The sequence below is a fragment of the Phaenicophaeus curvirostris genome, chromosome 13, assembly GCF_032191515.1.
Source record: "Phaenicophaeus curvirostris isolate KB17595 chromosome 13, BPBGC_Pcur_1.0, whole genome shotgun sequence".
NCBI classification, from domain to species: Eukaryota; Metazoa; Chordata; class Aves; order Cuculiformes; family Cuculidae; genus Phaenicophaeus; species Phaenicophaeus curvirostris.
Genome location: NC_091404.1, coordinates 21,712,620 through 21,733,598, shown reverse-complemented (window position 1 = coordinate 21,733,598; position 20,979 = coordinate 21,712,620). Strand labels below are relative to the sequence as shown.

General features: G+C 45.7%; 1 protein-coding gene across 3 annotated transcripts in view; it reads left to right on the top strand.

Moving 5' to 3' along the window:
- The window catches only part of MSN (moesin), a 35,235-nt gene that overhangs the window by 10,832 nt on the left and 3,424 nt on the right, over window positions 1-20,979 (top strand). For 2 of the 3 annotated variants that reach the window (XM_069867968.1, XM_069867970.1), the window contains exons 2-12: window positions 7,831-7,914; window positions 14,182-14,277; window positions 14,813-15,087; window positions 15,394-15,477; window positions 15,823-15,969; window positions 16,408-16,504; window positions 17,358-17,521; window positions 18,296-18,426; window positions 19,015-19,175; window positions 19,441-19,533; window positions 19,958-20,191. In XM_069867968.1, coding sequence (XP_069724069.1) covers window positions 7,831-7,914; window positions 14,182-14,277; window positions 14,813-15,087; window positions 15,394-15,477; window positions 15,823-15,969; window positions 16,408-16,504; window positions 17,358-17,521; window positions 18,296-18,426; window positions 19,015-19,175; window positions 19,441-19,533; window positions 19,958-20,191 — 1,566 coding nt within the window. Of the gene's footprint in view, window positions 1-1,843; window positions 1,865-7,830; window positions 7,915-14,181; window positions 14,278-14,812; window positions 15,088-15,393; window positions 15,478-15,822; window positions 15,970-16,407; window positions 16,505-17,357; window positions 17,522-18,295; window positions 18,427-19,014; window positions 19,176-19,440; window positions 19,534-19,957; window positions 20,192-20,979 lie in introns of those variants that run through there. The other variant, XM_069867969.1, reaches the window with a different exon arrangement.

Genomic DNA, 20,979 nt, shown 5'->3' with positions numbered 1-20,979 from the left:
CCAGGGCGGCGAGTTGCCAGCAGCCCCGGTATGGAGCCACCACGGGCAGGATGCGACCGCCTGCTGTCTGCTGGGCTGAGAAGGAAGAAGTTGTACTCCAGTAGCTCTAACTTGGAAACGTGTCACTAATGATTTTAGAAGCTGTTCTGTGTAGGGGGTAGGGGAATTCCCTGCTCTCTCCCCCTTTTTTTTTAATTGTTTTGAATGAATAACTTTGTAGTAATCTTCTTCTAAAGTAGAACTTTTATTCCTGAATGTGTTGCCTGCCTAAATCAGATCACAAATTAAATTGGGTAAAGGATGCCTGCACAGTTCTGAAATACTGAGTTCTCCAGCCTGTTAAGAGGCATTGACACAGCCCCAGCATAGCTCTGCGTTCTTGCATTGCTGGTGCGTGCTCGGCGGGGCTGATCGAAGCTCTAATGGACTTCAATCAGGCGTGGCTCTGCAGCGGTTTTGGGGCCTAAGCTCCCCACTGCTAGGCAAGGAGTAAGGGCACACAAGCAGAAGTCTGGTTAGGTGTAGCCTGCTTACTGAGAAGTCTGTCCTCCTTCTGCAGGTGACGTTTTAGCTTTATTATAGGTACAAATTGAAGTTTCCCTCAGGAGGTGACTCTGAGCTGTGGAATTCAGCGTAACAGTGGGTGAAATTTTGCTGTATGCTTCATGTAAATCTGCCATTTCTTGCTAAGGGGCTGCTACAGTTGGCACCTTTTGTGCTTTAATGACAGCCACGTGTCCTATTCATGTAAAGTGCTCTGAAGCTTGTTGTGTTGAGCTAGATTTACAGAGCGTTTAGTGCATAAGGTAAGGTAATGCACAAGAAAGACAGTAAGCTCCCAGATCCTTGAGCATCTCAATACCCTCAGAAATTTGATTTCCAGTCTGTAGCTGGCTGTGCCATGTTACATCTTAACATACAGGAAGTGCAGACAGTTGGGATGTGTTTATAACTAGGGTATTCCTGAAAGGTGCAGTCAACTCCCAATCTGTCTGGCTTTGTCGGAAATGACATTAAAAATAGCACTAACCGAATAACCGACAACTGCTTCTGCAAAATGAGCTCGGATGCTGCACTGTCTAGTGCACAAAGACAGTGGTATGGGTGGGGAAGGTGCAATGTTTTTATGCTCTTACAACAATCAATGCTTGCAGAAAATGATCTTTGCTTGTGTCCGTTTTTAGTCTTTAACACAAGATGACTAACTGATGCATGTGTGAAGAAGCCTAGTTTTTCTGTAACATCAGTTCTTTTTCTTCAGGCTCTGCTCTAAAAACATTAGGGAATCTTTAAAGTTCCTGGTGCAGCCTGCAGTCCAGGTACCAAACTAAAGCCGAGATGCAGCTGGTGCCTGTGAGGGTGATGCTGTCATGTGTACCTATAGCAGATGAGGCATATTTCTGAGTCGCTGGTGCTGAGTGCGTCAAAGGCAGGCAAGCTTCCTCCTCCACTATATGATGGTGGCGTTATTCAGATTGTCATAGTGGGATGGAATGGGATGTCTTCCTGATGGCTCTAGCCAAATGGGGACTGCTGTGTCCAAGTGAGTGGGGAGGAGGGTGGTGGAGAGGGCTGGGGAGCCTTAGGGAGCTGTTGGGGCAGCCTGCTCTCCCTGGGGGCTGCAGGGCAGCAGGGCCGGGGCTGGTGCCTGTGATGTGCTGTCCCTGCTGTTGTTCTGCACCCTGCTGAGCTTAGGGGGATGAAAGGCCCTCTAAGACTGCTGGAAGGGGGCTTGGTTTAATTAAGTGTAATCCCTTTAGAAACTGCAAGCACTTTCTTGTGACCCGATTCCAGCCTCTCCCTGACACGGAGGAGCCAGGGCAGTTTTGTGGAGCACTGGCACTGGGGAAAGAAACAGATGTCGGTAAGTTTTGCTGGGGCTGCGGTGGGGGGCATTGCGTCTGCCAATGCTGTGCAGAGCACGATGCTCTGGTGTGCGCTGCGGGTTGGTGTGCTGCTCCTGACCTGGCAGCGGGGCCCGCATTGCCTGGCCAGCATGGTGGGAAGCACTCTGGGGTGCAGTTGCCCTCCAGAAATGTTTAAAGGACAGGGAACAATTTGCAAATTTACTCTACTGTTACTAATCTTGCTGAAAGCCAAAACTGAGAAGGTTTTCAGATTATTGGGGTGCCTTATGAGGTCTTGAGTTCAGAGCTCATGCAGCTGAGCTTGATTTGATGTGCTTGTCTGGTTGGAGCAGTTGGAACTGATGCATGGTATTAGTCTGGTATCTTTAGTGCTTGGTGAAGTAGTGCCCTGTTGTGTAGAGGATCTATAAAAGGTGGCCTGGGATTTGTTTTTAACTGAACTTACTTCTGTTCTGTAACAGACAAATGAGCAATAAAGTCTGAGTTTTCCCTGTGCTGTTTTCTCTAGAATAGTTTGCTTGGAGGCTTGAACCTGGGAACCATGAATATCTGAAGCCTACAGACCAGCTGTATATAATGGCTGCTTTGCATTCAGGAAATCCAGGGAGGAAAGAAACTTTAGCTCAGGGTCAGGGTTTTGTCAAGGTTGATACTGTGTTGTGCTGACTCTACCTGTTCTGGATTTCCTAGTACTTTGTTCCTGTCTCAACTTAGGACAGACAGAATTGTCTGTTCCACCTCCTGCTGGCTTAGTGTGGTGGGGCACCGGTACCAGTTGTTGGTACTGGTTTGTCCTGTGTGCCCTGCCATGTGCAGCTGCAAATGTTCATCTTTGGAAGCAGTTACAGCAGGGCTCACTGGGAGACCTGGAAGATAACAGATAGCTATTGCTGCTAGTAGAATGTATTGGGGATGTCAGAAGGGCAGAAAGTGAGGCTTGAAAAAGTATGTGGACAATGTTAGAATTTGTGAAGAGAAGTTGCAGAGCTGTGCCTGGTAACTCTCAATCTGAGTCTGTCTCCTGTGGCTGGCTAAATGCTATGGCAGGAGGGTGATGGTGTCCTGTAGCTTGTGAGAGCTCTTCCCTATCAAAAGGAGCTTTCTGCGGCTGTGACTGCTCTGGGACTGGAACAGTCTCTTTTCCATGTGAGAGGCTCTGTCTGTACAGGAGGTCCTGCCCTCGCCACTGTCCTTGGCAGCAGGAAGCTCTTTTATACACTCTGGTAGCGGCAATCTTTATCTGTGCTTAAGCTGGCAGAAGAATGGCAATTCCTCGCAGAGAGAAGAGGAAGAGTTGCTAGGTTTCAGGCTCTTTCCTGTAGCTGTTGTGAAATGAATCAGTTAAATATGGGCTTGTTTCTTGAATATTTTTTAGCTTGGCGAGTGTGAATTTGCCTGTTGAAATGTGGTGCTTGAATTGTCTTGTAATGTGCAAGACGGCCTCCTGGAAGCTTCCCATGTAATGTTACTGGCTGTTTGTGTGCAAAGTATTATATTAAATGATGATTGAAAGACAAATGCTACTTAGAGGCCACCTACTAGGGTAAAACTTGTGCTGGTTTAAGATCTAAGCAGGATTTGGGGGGTTGTAGGATGCACGTGGGTGCAGCAATGAGTGCGTTACAAATGCTGTGATGAAAAAACTGAATAAGCTGCTTTAAACTGAGTATGAATTACTGCACTAGGATAGTAATTTTCATAGATGTGTTGATGAAATCTGGTAAGTCCTTTAAAAATACCTTCTGAGCGTTGAAAGCTTAAGACAAAACTTTACTAACAATGAATTTTGGAAAAGGGATGCAGTGTTCTTGGATGAGTGCTGCTGCTGTGCACCTTGTGAGCTCATTGCTGTCTTTTTCTTGCTGTATTTACTCTTTTTGCTCTGATCTCAGCAGTGTGCACCTTGGACTGATGGAGCTGGATTTGTATATGCTTGGCAGTCCAACTTGGTTATCCTATTGAGGAGTGCTTTTATTCTGTTTGCAGCCCTGATAGTGAGTGTGCTGATGGTTATGCCAGCCTTCAAACGTAAGCAAACCTCATTAGATGGCATAGGAATACAGAGTATAAAAGCTTAATGCTGATGAATCTTAAGACTTTTCTTAGAAAGGGCATTGATGGTAAACTATATAAATGGCTTAAAAGTGCTTTGGCATGGTAATTCTCAAGGGGCAAGGCAAACGGAGGAGTCTAAATTATCATGGGACTGGATCGTGCTGGCTTTCTGCTGGTACAGCACTCTTGTGTAACTTTGTGGAATGTCTGGGTGGCACTGGGCTGCGAGAGCCTCAGTAAAGGGTTTCTGCTCAAAGATCGGCCTCAACGGATAAGTGGAGGAAGGTAAACATGCAATGCCTGCCACTTACTTGCCATGTTGGGTCTGTGGGTCTTTCCTTGTCGTTTGGGCGGCAGGCAGGGCACACGGACGTGGGTGAAACCAGCTCTCTGGCAGTGAGGTGGCCCCAGGTATCTTTCAGAGGGAGCTCCGTTGGTGATTGATTTCTCAGCTCTTTTACATGCTAGGAGAAGCAATTAGTATTTCTCTGCCAGTCTGCAGGCTCTTGAAAGGAAACAAGATGCTGGGTACAGCTGTCTCTGCTCTGCAGTGTTATCAGGCTGTTATCTGCTGCAGAGAGCAGTGCCTCCCACCACCTGGAACTGTAGGAGCCTCACTGCTTCTCCAGCTCAACAACTGTCTCAAACAAACCTTGCTTGAGACCATGTGGGAAAAACCTCTTTGTATGTTGTTTCCACACAGATGAGGCTTAAAGCTCAGTTTCCCAGCAAACTAATTTCTTGTCTGAGTGTCAAATTGGGATCAAACCAGTGGCTGAACTGTCACTGTTGTGGCCCAGGCTGTGCGCTCGCCACAGCACGTGGCCGAAGGCGTTAGCTCTGCTTGCTGAGGGAAGCCAGTGGTGCCGGGGTGTGGTGTGCCGAAGCAGAAGCCTGTTTCCTGTGGTGTTGTAGCTCATGCTGGCTGCTAAAATAGCATGGGCTGGAGCTGCCAGCGCAGACCCCGTGCAGGATCCTGAGTTGCTGCTCATTTGGAGCACGGGGGGCTTCTGCCAAGGGAACGTCTCCGTCTCCCAGTGGATTGTACTCACTGAAGGACAATAACTGTGGATGTGTACACATGGCAACTGTATGATAGCCAGTCAGATAGCTTATGTGCATCAGAGTAGTAACAGTGAAGGAATTTGGCTGGTTCCAGCATGGGACCCTATTTTACTGCAATAACAAAGATGTTAAGTCTTAGAACTTAAGTCTTATTCTGCATGGATTATGAGGATACTCGGTGAAAGAGCTTTATTTTAAAGCTTTATTTTAAATTTTACTGTCTGATTTGCTCTGAATAGCTTAGAAGCTGTTTTGGCACAGGTTGCAGAGAGCTGCCACAGATGTTTCATTTCTGTTTTCTGGTGCTTTCTCTGCTGTTCAGTCACCTGTAGGGGTGGTATCGGGTAAGGGTAGCTACTGTGCTTTATCTGTAAACAGAGAAGCAAAAAGACTTTTTCATGGTAGTGGGTACGTTGGTGTTTTAGGTGAACTTGAAAGACTTTAAAAGAAGCAAAAAGCAACCTGCTGCTAATGGTTCTTTCAATGTAACCTCTCTCAAACATGGCTTATGGACATCTCTGTGCTCACTGGTGGGTGTGCTGGGCATCTCAGACTGACAAGCCAGCACTCCTGGCAGAAGAGACTGCTTCCAAATGTAAATAAATAGGAAAGCTGTTTTGGGGAGTGTTTAGTCCTTCTAGCAAGTGACTAGCAAGTGACCTGTTTCACCAGAGCACTCTGAAATTAGGCAGCTGTCAGCATCTGGGACCTGAGGAGAGTAATTTTGGGAAGGTATAGCAAGAGAACTTATGGCTATTGCATGCTATGGAAAGCTGCCAACTTTAAACAAAGCTTGATTGTTTATGAGTTTAGGTCGGGTTCTCTTTCCTTGCTGCTTGTAAGGGATATTTTCTCCTCAGTTTGGCATCATGGTGTCCGAAGGTTCAGAGGGTTTCAAACCCAGCTTGTTCCTGGTCTACTTGTTCATGGCACCTTTGCTCCAATAATGTCTAGGTGGCATTGCTTATGCATGCAGCAGTTGGAACTGCAGTTCTTGGTGACTTCAGCTTTGTTGTGCTGAGCTTACCTTGAGCTTCTTACAGAACATGCTTAAATTTTTAGCTAAACTTAGAAAAAGAAAACCTTTAGGTTCATCAGAAAGGGATGTCAGGTACAGAATAGTGGTGTGCCTAGGCTCACGTAGGCTTTTTGGGAGGCTGCAAAATATGTTTGGATGTGGTGGTCTCTTTTGGCACTTGACATGCTTAACTAGTGGAATGCTTCTTGCTTATGGAAGAACAACTTGGTTGAAGCTCCCTTGCAGTCTGCTACCGCTTTCTTAGTAAAGGAGATGTGAAATTTGTCCGTGTACATGGTAAAAATCCAGGGATCAAAACTGGCTGCAATCACATCAGTGTTGGGTGGTTCCTTGAATTTTCTCTGCTTACTCCAGCTGTTTGTCTTTTGTCATGTAGTTAGCTTAGTCTTAAGTGTGAGTTTGAGTAATTCTTACTGAAACTGTTCACAGCGTAATTCCCCTTCTACCCTGGACTGCTGGTGGGCAGTCCTAAGAGGATTGATTGTACCGAAAAGCAAATACATTAGGATTTGTTGGTGTGGGGTAACTGGTTCTTGTCGAGAAAGAGAACTGCGAATGCAGGGCCTGTATGGTGTGGCTTGGTGTAGTATGAGTATCTCTTCTGTGCAACTTTAAGTTTTGAACTTTTTCTTTGATGGAAAAGCACTAAAACAGTTTCATCTAAAGTATCTGCAGCTTGTTAAATAGCTCTGCCTTTTTCAGTTGATAGGTATGCAAACAGAAATGGATTTGACCAGGCCTTACATCTGCATCCAGGCAGGAGTATTCCTGTTTACTCCTATGGATCTAAATGTCGGTTTCCAGTAATGATCAGGAGTTATGAATGGAATTGGCTAGGCTTTACAGTAATCTCTGAGGTGAAATGCCTCTGCTGCTTAACATGTCTTATGAGAGCTATTGGTGAAAGATGTACTGATGTCTTTCTGCCTCTGTGTGATGAAGCTGCAAGCTCCCTTGCTTCAATCCTTGCCACTTGAATTTCACAAGTGCAAATGTGACGGTGACACTTTCCTATCGATAGTGCATCACGTAATGTTTCTTCTGGAAGACCATTCATGCTTGTACTACTTGTGTCTAATTTGTCAGGAAATCTTGACTGCAATATTAAATTGCATCTAAACCATTTCTACAGTGTTTAGACATCTGTTGCATCCCTGAAAGAACTGGAAAGCAGGAGGCAACTGCACAGAAATGCACTGCTTTGTGAAGTGTCAGCAGGTATGGCTCCATGTTAGTTCAGCATGCATCCTTTTTCTCTTAGCATGTGAGATCATCCTGGCATGCTGTCTGCTTCATACCCACAGCTCTTGGAGCATGTCAGGGAATCAAGCCTTACAACTTATCCAAATACCATTGGAGACCGAAACAGTATGGTTAGTATGGATTAATCCTCTGTATCAGGCCGAGCTGTTAATGCTTCCCGGGAGTTCCTTGATATTCATCCTTCAAATGGAATGGTTGGATGTCTGGTTGTGTGTACAAAGTTTGGAACATCTCTGATTTTGTGAAAGGCACCAGGGTGTTCTACATGAGAAATTAAACTTCATAATCTGTAGAGGGCTCTCACATTATAGATGGGAATATTAGTTGGGAACAGAGAGGATAAACTCTTTTCAACAGGAACTTTATATTCTACAGAGAAACTGGGAACACTGTGCTGGCAGGGCAGGTGGCTTTGTAACTGCTGGCAGTGAAGTTCCTGGAGGCCTGGGAGCCAGTCCCTGGCTGTAGGCTGGTGTTAGTTCACTGTTGGGCAGCATCACTTAGAACACGTGTTGTAACCATGCGTTTTGTGTCTTGCAGATCAGTGTACGTGTCACCACCATGGATGCAGAGCTGGAGTTTGCCATCCAGCCCAACACTACAGGGAAGCAACTCTTTGATCAGGTGAGTGATGGAGCTGTAGAGGATCTGAAGTTGATACAGATGTGATTCTGTTATGGCAACAGCAAATAACTTCCAGGGGACTTCATGGGTTAAGTGACAGTGTGTATAACACACTTAAGAGATCTCAGCACAGTATAAAATTATGCTTTTCTTTTTCCTTGCATTTTTTTATTTCTAAGAATGTGTTAGGAGTTATTCTTACCTCTAATGAACTGCCTTGGTGCTATAGCTCGTAACTGGATAGCAGTATATGTCTGCAGTCACAGTTCATAAGACTTAGGAGGGAGCTAGTAAGCTGCCTTTGGCTGGCTTACTTGCAAGCATGGTGTAGTTGATTTCAGAGAGTAGTTGGTCTCTAAAATAGAGGCTCACCTGGGTTTCACCTGCACCTTCAGTGCAGGTGAAGTGATATTCTACATTCCCACTCGGCTCTGAGGACAATCTTGGAAGTTATGTATGATGCTGTACTGGGCTGTCTTCATCTGGGCGTTTCACCTTTCCTCTGCAGTTGATGGCTGGGCAAATTTCCCCTGGATATGCTCCAGATGGGAGCAGGTAGGCATGTGCAGCCCCAAGCTGGATCAGCTGATAGCAGATGGTATCAATTGTAGCAGCTGAAACTGCCAGGCTCCACAAAGTTTCTCTGCTGTAATCCAGAAGGCCATGGATTTGCCACTTGGGGGAAAATATGAACAGTAAGTTCATAGCTTAAAGAAAAGTAAAATGAATCTGGAACAGAAGACAAGATGAAGGAACTGCCAGACCAGATATGTCAGCCATGGGTGTGGTTCAGCAGTGCTGAGCATTCTAGGGCCAGCTCTACACAGGACCAATCTTGGTGAAGGGAGAACTAAGGGCTGACCCACCCATACAAGTCAGCTGTTTCATCTGGGGCCAGCAGGCTTAATTAATTTTTTTGGCTTTTTTAGATGTTTAACCACAAACTGCTACTTTCTTTCATACTTGGCTGGATGGCTCAGCACTAGATATTGTATTCCTCTTTGCAGCCCAGCCCTGAAATCGAAGGAATAGAGTGAGATCCTGTAATAGCATTGTTTCATAATGGGAAAATGAGAAAGGCTTTCAGGGAAGTTCTGAGTTGCATGTAGTTTTCAGCTGTCTGTTGTACTACACGGTAGCTTCTACTTATTTTAGTCCTGTGTGGTCTCAAATCTGACAGTTTTCAATGGATAGATACGAGAGATGGATTCTGTCCAGAATCTGTGTGTGCAACACGGAACTCTACCATAGGTAGTTCATGAAAGTATGTGCTGGTGAAGCAGATGTGAGGTACCCCCAAGTTCATCAGAAGGTAAACTGTTTTTTGAAGCGGGGGGGTCTTCTTCATGTGGGTGTTTCCCATGATAACAACTTTTCAGTAGACAGTTTCTCACATTATCCAAGGAAACCACCAGGTGCTCAGAAGTGATCCCACCACAATGGGAAACATTTCATCTTAGTCTTTAAATGCAGACACACAACAGACTGTCCATTTTTTTTTCTTTTTTTTTTTTTTGTGGGGTGGAAAATTCAAGGCTCTTTGCAAAAGAGGCTATAGTTAGACTTACACATAGGAAAGCATTACCTCTTGTATATGGAGGTGCTTAAACAAGCTATTGACCTTAGCATAAAGAGCTAAGGGAATACCAAACCAGAACATGAGAACCTCCAGTGAGCTGACAGTAAATACTGAACTTGCTCCCATTAGTATGGGGATGAGGCTTTGAATATATTGCCAGCTGGCATTTATCCAGTATGTTTTAAATGGCTGAGCTGTTTGTGTGGATTAGTTCCTGTGGAGGGCCAGTCCAGAGCTGCTCTCCCTGCTAATGGGATCAAGGAGCCTGACTGAAGCGCTGTTCACTCAGTTTCTGTCCTGAGATGGTCTTGGGTTCCATGATGGGGTGTGTAAGAACAAAGTTATGGCTGTTATTTTCTGGCTTCCTTAAACTATGGTGTGCTCCTGGAATTGCTAATCTAGTATTTTCTGCCTGATGCTGAGTCTGAAAAAGGAGCTGATTTCATAAATGCCTTTTTGAGGGAAGGGAGAGTTTTCTCCACAAAGCAAACTTGGGGTTTTGCTTTTGTAGCACATTGACCTTCTGGTGTGAAATCTGATTTTTTGATTCTTTCACAGAAAAAAATAAGTACCTTGCATGTTTCTGTCCTCAAGTGCCCTTTCACTTTGAGCTGTCAGTTCCAAGTTAAGCTAAAAGGAAGCTGCTAAGTATTACCAAAGTTTCTAGCTGTGCAGCTACCTCAGTGCATGCTGTTGCATTTGTTCAGTAACATTTAGGCTGAATTTGTTTCAACTTGTTGTGTCTGAAGATAGAATAAATATAATCTTTATACCACCCATAATTCTGATCTACTCTGAATAGGATTCAGAAGAGTCTTGGAAAGCCTGTACCTAAGCAGTAGCTTCATGGAGGGGAGCAGTTTGAATCTAAAGTTCCATAGTAATAGGTGAATGGGCTTGAGGTAGAAATGTTCATTTCCTGCTTTCCTGCTTGCTTAAATCAAAGTGAATTTTTGTAGTGATGGAACAATGCAGGTGCTTCACTGCTTTGGACACAGTCTTCTGCCCGAAGGAGCTAGCTGTAGGAATACCACTGAGTTGATATGCAGTCTAGTAAAACTGTGATTTTTACTAGAGATCTTCCTATAGCCCCCTATCACCATGGCTTGTATGGCTCTAGGTTAGGTAGCTTCAGCTTGCATGCACAGACAAAACCTGGATTAACTGAGACAGGAGGATTGTCTGGCTGCCTTCTGCAACTTTCCTTATGTACCTCTTTCCTTGTGCATCTCAGCATGAGCTGCTGAACTGAGGTGCTTACAGACTTGCTGGTAACACAGGAGCTCTGCTCCTATTCCTCAGCTGCTGGCAATGGGCTGGGAGAGCTTGAGGATGGGCCTTGTCCATCAGGTCAGGGGTGCTGCCTGTCCCACAGGCCTGGCTGCTTCACAGGTTCCTTGAGGTGCTGCTTTCTCGGGGCTGCAGGGCACAGGCACGGCGATGGTGGTAGCTGCTTTCTTTCTTCCTGGCATGTTGCTGTGTCAGACAGCAGTGCAGCTGGGCTGGAGACCAGTGTGTAAAGCAAAGCATTACTTTGTTTTCTGTCTCCTACACATTTAACCATTCCTCTGGCAAAGCTCCTTAGCTGCTTAGGGGTGTGGATAGCTCTGAAGTTGTGTTCTTCCAATTTGTCTTCCTCTCAAACTTCCTTTTCTTGGGTAAATGGATTCTAGCTTGAATCAGTGAGACTTTGGCTTGCTGTGAGGGTGAGCCTGTGCCTTAGGCAGTGAGACAGATAAGGAACTCGCTTGCCTGAGTGCTTTACAACTCTCTGGAATGTTTTCCAGAGCAGCCTTGGCTTAGTAGACATGGCCTCTTCCAGGCTTCTTGGGCAGCACACAGCCTGGTCACAGAATACTTGACCACTTTGACTCTGCAGTATGAAAACATACTCCCTTCGTCAGTGTTCCCCATGCATTGTGTGAGGCAGCTTCTCAAATGCTGTGTTTCTGATCATGTCTAACCTTGGGTTCTGCTGGCATCTTACTCTGTTATTCTCCTTCAGAGCCCCTTCTTTTGGTTTCTGGTAAAGCAGTCCTAATTCCTTTAGAGTAACCAAAAGAACACAGTTTCATTACAGATGATCTCTGTCCAATTAAGAGCCATGAAGCCAAGTTACAGGTTAAAGAGAAACGTGACATTAGGAAGACTTTGGCCAATGTACCGTGGGACAACTGGATGTAAAGGCTGCTGCAATCTGCTGCCAGTTGTAGATTGAGCCTTATACTGCAGGCTGAATGAGACCCAGGGGCTGACTTCGTGTTCTCCCTGGCATGAAGGAAATACTTACGCTCTCAGGTGGAGAGTGACACTTCAGGTATTTAATATAGTGGTCTGTGTTTAAGCAGTGCTCTCCTCCTGTCCAGTGTGCCAGCCTTTCCCCATCCTTAGCTGCTGCCAGTAATGGTTGTGGTTGTGTTTTGGAACATCTCGGCTGCTCAGGGCTCCAAGCACTGTACACCCTGTGCTTACTGCTAGCCAGACTCCTTGCAGCTGTAGCTCCTTGCGTCATGCTTTTTCCCTTTCTGAACGTGACTAAATAGCCTGCTAAAGCTGAAGTGGAAAGGATGGAGGAGAAGAACTGTTTCCTCTGCACTGTTTGACAGAGGCTGCTGTCGTGTGCATTTACTTGGTAAGCAGTTTGAGAATGAAGGCTGGTCAGGCCGGGTCTGTGTGCTGACTAACAAGCCATGACATGCCTTGCTTTACAGCTCCTGTAATTCCTACAGCAGGAACTGTGCTGTGTTTCGGTTCCCGTCAGCAGCAGTTTTGGGAAGGCGATGCTGTGTGCTGTGCTGTCTCCCCTCTTTGTTGAGTCGTTGTTGTCGCTGCTATTGCTGTGCAGATTTCTGCTGTGGAATAAAAGTCCTTTTGTGCAGGGCCTCAGTGTGCTGCCTTTCAGTTCCTTGCTGGCAGTCTGGCTCTTTGAATTCCCAGGCGTAAGCTGCTGACAAGTGGAAGCCAGGCAAGCAGACACATGCAGCGGGGGAGCTTCCCTCCCATTCAGATGGTAATGCTGCTGAGAACAGAGCTTTCCTTCGGCTCCGGGACAGCACTTCTTCCTCTCCTTGTGTCTCCTGCTTTCAGCCTACACGGCAAACTCTGATACCTCTCTTTAGCTGTCTGCATCCCACTCCCTGTTCTGCTTGTGTCTGCAGGGGCTTTAGGACAGGTTTGCCGTCAAGCAAGGACAGACAGAATAATTTCATGCACTCCAGTGGGATGTTATATGCAGACTACATGACCTTGCACGGGTTTTGTCTCTGTGTGCTGCTAATAGCGTGCGTCTGCTGAAAGCTGTCTTTGGTTCATGGGCCTGGAGGGGCTTAGGGCCGTGATGTAAGGCCAGAAGAAATGTCTGATCCTGCGCTAAAGAATCTAACTAGTAATGTGTTTGCGGGGAACCGATGTCCTTGGTGTTGCCTCCTGACAGACCAAGAGACCATCAGAAGGCAAAAGAGTACATCCATAGGATTCAACAGAAAAGCCATTTAAAAGGAAGCAGACGTTAAGGGAGCAATCATAAACCATGTGACAAGGTGGTACTGAACCTACTTCTGCTTACCTGGCACAGGAACTGCAGTGATGAGGCAGCCGGTGTCCCCACAGCAAGCAGCATCCCCTCTGCACAGAGTGCCAATGCCTCTGGAGGAGGGGGCTGCTGCAATCCCCAGCTGTTGGTGTGTAAAAGCAGTTGACAGTGCACTACTTCAGGTACAGTGCTGCCCTGAAGACAAGTGTCCTTTCCCTCCTCCATCCTTGTCTGATGGAGGTGACAGGCACATGCCTTGTGCGCTGGTATGAGAACAGCTCCTGGGGGTTCAGGAGAGACCTGGAATTTCAGCTTCTAGCCTTGCCGCACCCTGTGGCATGTCCCGGGCTTGCCAGGACACAGAGCTGTGGCCTGGCGCTGTGAACAGGCGTTACCAGGGAACTTTCCCCTCCTTTTACCAGAAGCAGCATTGCACTGCAGTTGCCTTGCCCTCCCCAGGCTCTTGTCTGCTGTTACAGTATGGCTTTAAGTCTTCCTAACTCTCATTTACATTAGCATCCATGGTGTGCTGGGGACACACCGAGGACAGAGCTGACAGCACTGAGGTTAATTTCTGTGGTGGCTCTGTCCTGGCCCCAAGGGCCAGCGTATTGATGTACCTGCTGCTGTACCTCATTGTGGGGCCATTCTGAACTGAGCTGCACGGATGCCTGTCCACAGCTGTCTGTTGGGTAGAATACAGGCCTTGTAACAGCACAGCCTGGTAGGACATGACCTAGCAGGGCACTCTGTGGCTTGCCTAGGAGTACTTCATTTGCATCATAAGTGAGGGGTGCACCTGGAAATGAGCTGTGTGGTTGGTTCCTGGCAGTCATTACACCAAGTCAGACCTGTTGCATCATGTTTTGGCTGTAGATGTTGGTTTTGTAAGTGGCTGAAGGAAATAGTATCCCAGGTGTTGTTTATGAATAGCAACAAGCCTTGAAGAGAATAGGGACAAGGAAGAATACAAAACATCTCCCACTTGAGACTCCTCAGATGCCCAGTCATCAGTGTGTGTGCATTGTAGCAGGGGAGGCAGAGGTTGGGGCACTGGTCATCTTTGTGTTCCACCGAACTTACCACTACCACATCCTTTGCCGCCACAGAGATGGGCACATCTGGCTGGGAATCTTGCTAATTGTCTGTCTTCCAGGTCGTCAAGACAATTGGTCTAAGAGAGGTCTGGTTTTTTGGACTTCAGTATCAGGACACCAAGGGCTTTTCAACATGGCTGAAATTGAACAAAAAGGTATGTTTACTTCAAGCTCTCGCTTGTCCTGTGTTCACTTCTCTTGGAGGGCAAATACGAATTTAGTCTCCATGCTACTGTCGGGGATCTGTTCTTGCTTTTTCCCACACCTAAAGCACTGCAAGATCAGCGACTTGATGCTGCATTCCTTCAGTCCACAGCCCCCTCCCTAAGGCACAAGGAGTTGTAGTGTCTGACCTGCTCCTCCTGCATCTAGTCCTGTTTGTTATCCAGGCAGATCTGTTACTCTTCCCTGTAACACACTAATGGAGTGTTCACGTGAGCATCTTGGTTGGAGAGAAACCTAGAAAGTAACTTACCTAGCACTGATCATAGTTTGTGGCTTGTCATAAGTCCTGCAGGGAGAGGCAAGGAGGCATTTAGCAGTAAGGAACTGAAAAGCTTTGTTTTTATGTCCACTCACTTCTGCGGTAGAAAGGAGAATTTGTTTCTGGTACATGCTTGTCTTTTTGTTCATAAACCTGCTCCCCTTCACTTGTTGTGTAGGTTATAAAATCCAATAACTCTGTTCCAGGTAACAGCACAGGATGTACGCAAAGAAAGCCCCCTACTTTTCAAATTCCGTGCCAAATTCTACCCAGAGGACGTGGCAGAAGAGCTGATCCAGGACATCACACAGCGCCTTTTCTTCCTCCAAGTGAAGGAGGCAATTCTGAATGATGACATTTATTGCCCTCCAGAAACAGCTGTACTTCTGGCTTCGTATGCCGTCCAGTCAAAATACGGAGACTTCAACAAAGAGGTGCACAAGGCTGGCTACCTGGCTAGTGACAAACTACTTCCACAGAGGTAGGTTCTTTAAATATCTTACTGCTACAGAGGAATTCTAATCAGAAGTAGGGAGGGAAGCTTCAAAATCAAAAAATGTAATACTCCACGGAGAAGCACGACTGAATATGACTTGTCATTTGTCAGAATTCTGCCTACTGACCAGCATGTCTCTAGCCTTATAATAGAACTGTATTTACTGGAATGTTTTTGTGGGGGAACTGTGATGCCAACAGAGTAATTAATGAAGCATTAATTGAGAGTGATGTGACTGTGTGTGTAAATGCAGTGACTGGTCTCAAACTTCCCATGTACTCAAATTTCTAGAGTCCTGGAGCAGCACAAGCTTAACAAGGACCAATGGGAAGAGCGGATCCAAGTGTGGCATGAAGAACATCGAGGAATGATTAGGTAACTGATGCAGTGTGATACCGCTGTATTTGAAGTAGTGTGATATATGCTAGTGTGTAATGTGTGAATGCACGCAGAGATCTGTGGCTTTCTTCAAGATGAGGTAGCATTCTTCAGGTTACTCTGCTCAGAGGAACTAGGTGCCCATGCCTCTGTCCTTGCTAGTCCACGTCAGCTGATATTCTTAGCAAAACAAAACTCAGTCTGCAGAGTTTGTCATTATCTACTAGGGTGATGCTTGGAACTTTTGCTAACTTGTTGCTGCTCTGCCCATGTAGGAAGACAGCACATTCTTGCTCTAATGGCTTATAAACTCAAGATCTTCTTTCTTTTTGTGTGCTGCAGAGAAGATGCTGTCTTGGAGTACCTGAAAATTGCACAGGATCTGGAAATGTATGGTGTGAACTACTTCAGCATTAAGAACAAGAAGGGCTCAGAACTCTGGTTAGGTGTAGATGCTCTTGGACTCAACATTTATGAGCAGAATGACAGGTAATAACCACCCTCTCCTCATCATTGCCTTCAGCTCCTATGAAGGCATTAAAAATTAGACTTTTCTGGAATTTGAGTCTTTAAACTCTATAATTTCTGTATCATTCTTGGCTGTGGTTTTGACACTACCAGAATGATCCATAAAATGTGCTGCATTGGACCAGTAAATACAATAAACTGTCAAATCCTATCAAGCTAGTTTTGCTTGTATCCCCTGGTCTTCCTGCCACATCTTCCTGCCACAGATGCATTCTCCAGTTCTGTTTTTCATCAAAAAAAAAGGGCATGATTGAAAAACTGCTTCCGATGTTGGTAGTTCATTTGCATGACTGATTTTGTTTAATTATTCCAATCAACATACAAGTACTGAAATATGAGGACAGATTTGGTAAAATTTCGAGCTTTATTCTTACTTGCCTTTGCTTTCCATTTCTGCAGGCTAACACCGAAAATTGGATTCCCTTGGAGTGAGATCAGGAATATCTCATTCAATGACAAGAAATTTGTTATCAAGCCTATTGACAAGAAAGCACCAGTAAGAAGCAACGTTCAAGTTGAACTTTCAGTGGCTTAGCTGAATGATTTTTTTACTGCACACAATCTTTTCATAAATAATGTCAGCACTGACTTAGCAGTGCTCTGGCATTTGATGTCTTCAGGATGGGATGCACAGAATGGATGTCATGGCAGTGAGGTGATAGTTGGGATTTGTTTCTGGCTAGGAAGGTTCTTGCCGTATAACTTTTAAGCTGTTTGACGTCAGTGGCAAGGAGAAACTCTCTGCTTAAGGTTTCTAATTCTCCTGAGGCTGTTCACATTCTCTGATAGTACAGTGAAGGACCTGAGACACTGATGTTAACTGTGAGCACTTCCTTTGTGGCCTGTTTGCTTTAGTAGTGTGTGGGATGGTCTTTTGCAGTTTTTCACTTCAAGCTGAAGCTTCAGGTAATTTTTTAGGGGTTCTTGCAAATTTATGATGAACATGATTGGCTTAATCCTTAGGGCTTATTTATTGCTCTGCTGTTGCTCTTTTAACAGAGCAAAGTTATTTATCCACTGAACATCATGTTTGTCTTACTCTGTGTGCCTGGTAAACCAGCCCCAATGGCATTTATAATGAAACAGCACTGTATTCTGTGCCAAGGATGCTTTACAGTGAAACCCAATGCACTGTAACAAGTTGAGCACTTCTGCCCTGTGTGTAATGGTCAGGTTAAAATTAACTCCTGAAACATTGGTCTCTAACTAGCCCTGCTGATGTGTTAGGCACAGATGAAAGAAGCTGGCTAGCAATTCTAGAAAACTTAGGGCCTTAGAGTGTATTGCATACACAGAGGGCTTCTTATAGTGAAAGAACAGGTCTAATGCTGCGTTTTTCTTGTCCTAAGGACTTCGTATTTTATGCCCCTCGGTTACGGATTAACAAACGAATCTTGGCACTTTGCATGGGGAACCATGAGCTCTACATGCGCAGACGTAAACCAGATACCATTGAGGTGCAGCAGATGAAAGCACAGGCTCGGGAAGAGAAGCATCAGAAACAGATGGAGAGGTTGGTTGGATTCCAAGTTACCTGGAATTGCCTGGTCACTGCACAATAGCATCATGTGCTAGATAAATTGCTGGCAATTATAGAACCAAACATAGAGCAAAGTGCTTTCTGCTTCAGTAGATCTAATGAGATGGTGGAGATGGCACTCATCACAATTGTGACCCACCATCATTTTCTTGGAGCAAAAGATTTGTCTGTGTATTTGACAGGACTAATATGGATCCTGATGTGACAGAATCACTAGGGGTTGGAAAAGACCCACAGGATCATCAAGTCCCACGATTTCTATCAACCACTAAACCATGCCCCTCAGCATCTCATCCACCCGTCTCTTAAATACCTTCAGGGGTGGTGACTCAACTACCTCCCTGGGCAGCCTGTTCCAGTGCCCAGTGACCCTTTACATGAAATTTTTTTTTTTTCTGATGTCGAGCCTGAACCTCCCCTGGCAGAGGAAGTTTAATGTGACTGTTCTGCTAATCCCCCACCTCACCTAGAACGGAAAATTCTACTATCTCACGATTGCTTTGTCCCAGGCATACCCCAACCGCAAAGGAGACTTCCTTTGTAACATTGCTATTATGCACTTGCCATTGAGATGAATGCCAGCAGAGCTTTTTTTTGCTGTGCTTCTATGATGGGGCATGTCTGGAGTAAAACTTGTGAGCCGAGTGCTGTAGTGCACATCTCTTCTGTGTTCCTGGCTTCATTAGGAAGTGCTCCAGTCTGAGTAGTTGTTAATGTGACATTGCGTTATGGCTTCTCCCTCACCAGAGCCCTGCTGGAGAATGAGAAGAAGAAGAGGGAGTTGGCAGAAAAGGAGAAAGAGAAGATTGAACGTGAGAAGGAAGAGCTAATGGAGAGACTCAAGCAGATCGAGGAGCAAACCAAGAAAGCTCAGCAAGGTAAGGAGAAATGTTCTGGTATTCCCTTAAATTCACAGTCTGAGTGAGAAGGTTTCAAACAGTAAAACTGTAAGCATTTCTGAGCCATCTGATACTCCATTATTGTATACTAACAGGTGATAGAGTTTGCATTACACAGCTGGGTGGCAGCCATGTTGCCTCTAGTGGCCAGAGTGCCTTGCAGTTTTCATGCACTGACTGGAAGCTTTATCACAGTACGTCTGTAGAGGAAGGCATCAGAAAGCCATTACCCTGGTTCAGAATGTCCAATTGCTTGGCTGGGGTTATGGCACAGTGTTGCCCAAGCAAAGTGCTGTATGCTTCTCTGCCTTTGTAATGATAAAATTTTGATATTTGCCTACAAATCAATTGAACAAGTAATCTGTTGGCCTGAAACAGGCCTGGCTTTTAGTATTCCAGCCCCAGTTACAGTGTGGAGAGGAGGAAATGGGGCACTTGCTTGCATCCTTCCCCTAACTGTTCCTCTGAAGGAAAGCCGTCATCGAAGATGTTGATGTAAGGGCACCTTCCTCTTCTACTGCCATTCTTCACTTATCTCTCTTCAAATGTGCTCCTCTGTTCTTTCAGAACTGGAAGAACAGACCCGCAGAGCTATGGAGCTGGAACAGGAGAGAAAACGAGCTCAGGAGGAAGCAGAGAAGCTGGCTAAAGAACGTAGAGAAGCAGAAGAGGCAAAGGAAGCCCTATTGAAAGCATCTCATGATCAACAAAAGACCCAGGAACAGCTGGTAAGTGGGCAAACTGAAAATCAGATAGGGAAGATAGCAACAGACTGGGCATCTAACTTCCTGAAAAACAGAAACCCCACAACAAAACCCAGAACTTCTTTGGCTTTCTTTTCCTTTGGGTCATGGAGATATTGGTGGGACTGAGGTTTACAGTAAGGCTTTCTCTATACCAAAAAGATGTTAAGAGATATTGTTTTTATTCAGGACTTGGACTAAATGCTTCATTTAGCAAGTTTTTGTCCCCACTAAAAGCCTTCTTTTGCAGGCTGCTGAGATGGCAGAACTCACAACTAGGATCACACAACTGGAGCTGGCTAGGCAGAAGAAAGAGAGTGAGGCTCAGGAGTGGCAACAGAAGGTAAAGCAGAATCTGCAAATGGCAATACTTTTTGTGGGATTGCTCTTTGGTCTGTGTCATGACCTAAGCTACTGCACTAGATACCATACTAGACTGAGTGTCTTCAAGCTTGAGGCTGTTGCAGATACCCTGTTGTGCTCTTGTTGGTGGAATGAGTGCCCTATTCTAACTTCCTGTAAGAAATATTTTGTCTAATTAGGCCCATAGCCCATTTTCCGTGGATGATAACTGTTCTTCATATCTCTGAAGTGCTAGCCAGCAGAAAGTTTTGCAAATGATTGTGGCTAAGCAGCTTTGGAACATACCCCTTCAGTGTGTGAGAGCTTTCCTGCAGTAAGCACTGAGAAGCATTTCTGTGCACTTCTGCGAGAAGTTTTGTGCACTTGAGATGGTGTTGCCTAACTTGTGGTGTGCCCTGCTGCAGGCACAGATGGTGCAGGAAGACCTAGAGAAGACTAAAGAGGAGTTGAAGCATGCCATGAGCACCCCTCATGTCCCTGAGCCCATGCACTCTGAGAATGAGCATGATGATGAGCAGGATGAGAATGCAGCAGAAGCTAGTGCTGAGCTACGGTCAGAGGCTACCATCAAGGACCGTAGTGAGGAGGAGCGCACCACTGAAGCAGAGAAGAATGAACGGGTCCAGAAACACTTGAAGGTAAGAAGCTGGCATCAAAGAGGGTGGCTGCTTCTGTTCTTCTTGCTATTAATTGCAGTTGGGAGGTATTTCTGGTATTTTTAAAAAGGGGGGGGAGAAGAGAGGTGATCGTGATCTTGCCAGATAGCAACTTCACCATTGAGCAGATTTTGTCCCCTAGCACTTGACTTCCACATCCCTAGGAGTAGCGATGTGTTCTCAAGCAGTGCCAAAAAGCAGGATCTGATATAGTGTGCTTGTGAGAGCCTTGTTAGCCATTGGATAGCTGTTCCTGGTCCTGCAAGGAATCTGAGAACTTTGTCCAGTTCCTCTTGAGCTGCCGTCTGTGCCAGCCTTGTCTCATTGGGTTGCATTGCGCATCCCTGAGCACAGCCCACTGGGCTCGGCATGGAGGGAGCAGCACTGCACCACCTCCTCGTAAGTGATTCCAGTGTTCTGGTGCTGATTCCTCATGAATGCTGTCACAGTTCCTGTGAGCTGCCCAGTGTGCCTCCAGCTCCACTTGTTCTGCACCCTGCTGTGGCGGTTATTCACAGGCAGGGTGAGAGTTGCCCTTTGCCTTCTGCAGCAAAGTTCCTCTTGTGGTAGATGCTGATTACTGCTCAAATTCTGCAGAGTGCTCCTGTTGTCTTTACAGATCCCTCCACTTGAGTCTTCTGAAGTACACAGGAGATGGTCTTTCTTGCTGTGCTAGACCACGATAAATAGGGTGACATATTGCCTGATGTTTTTCTGCCTTTAAATGTTAGGGAAAAATATGAACTATATCCACAGAATTGTTTAGGCTG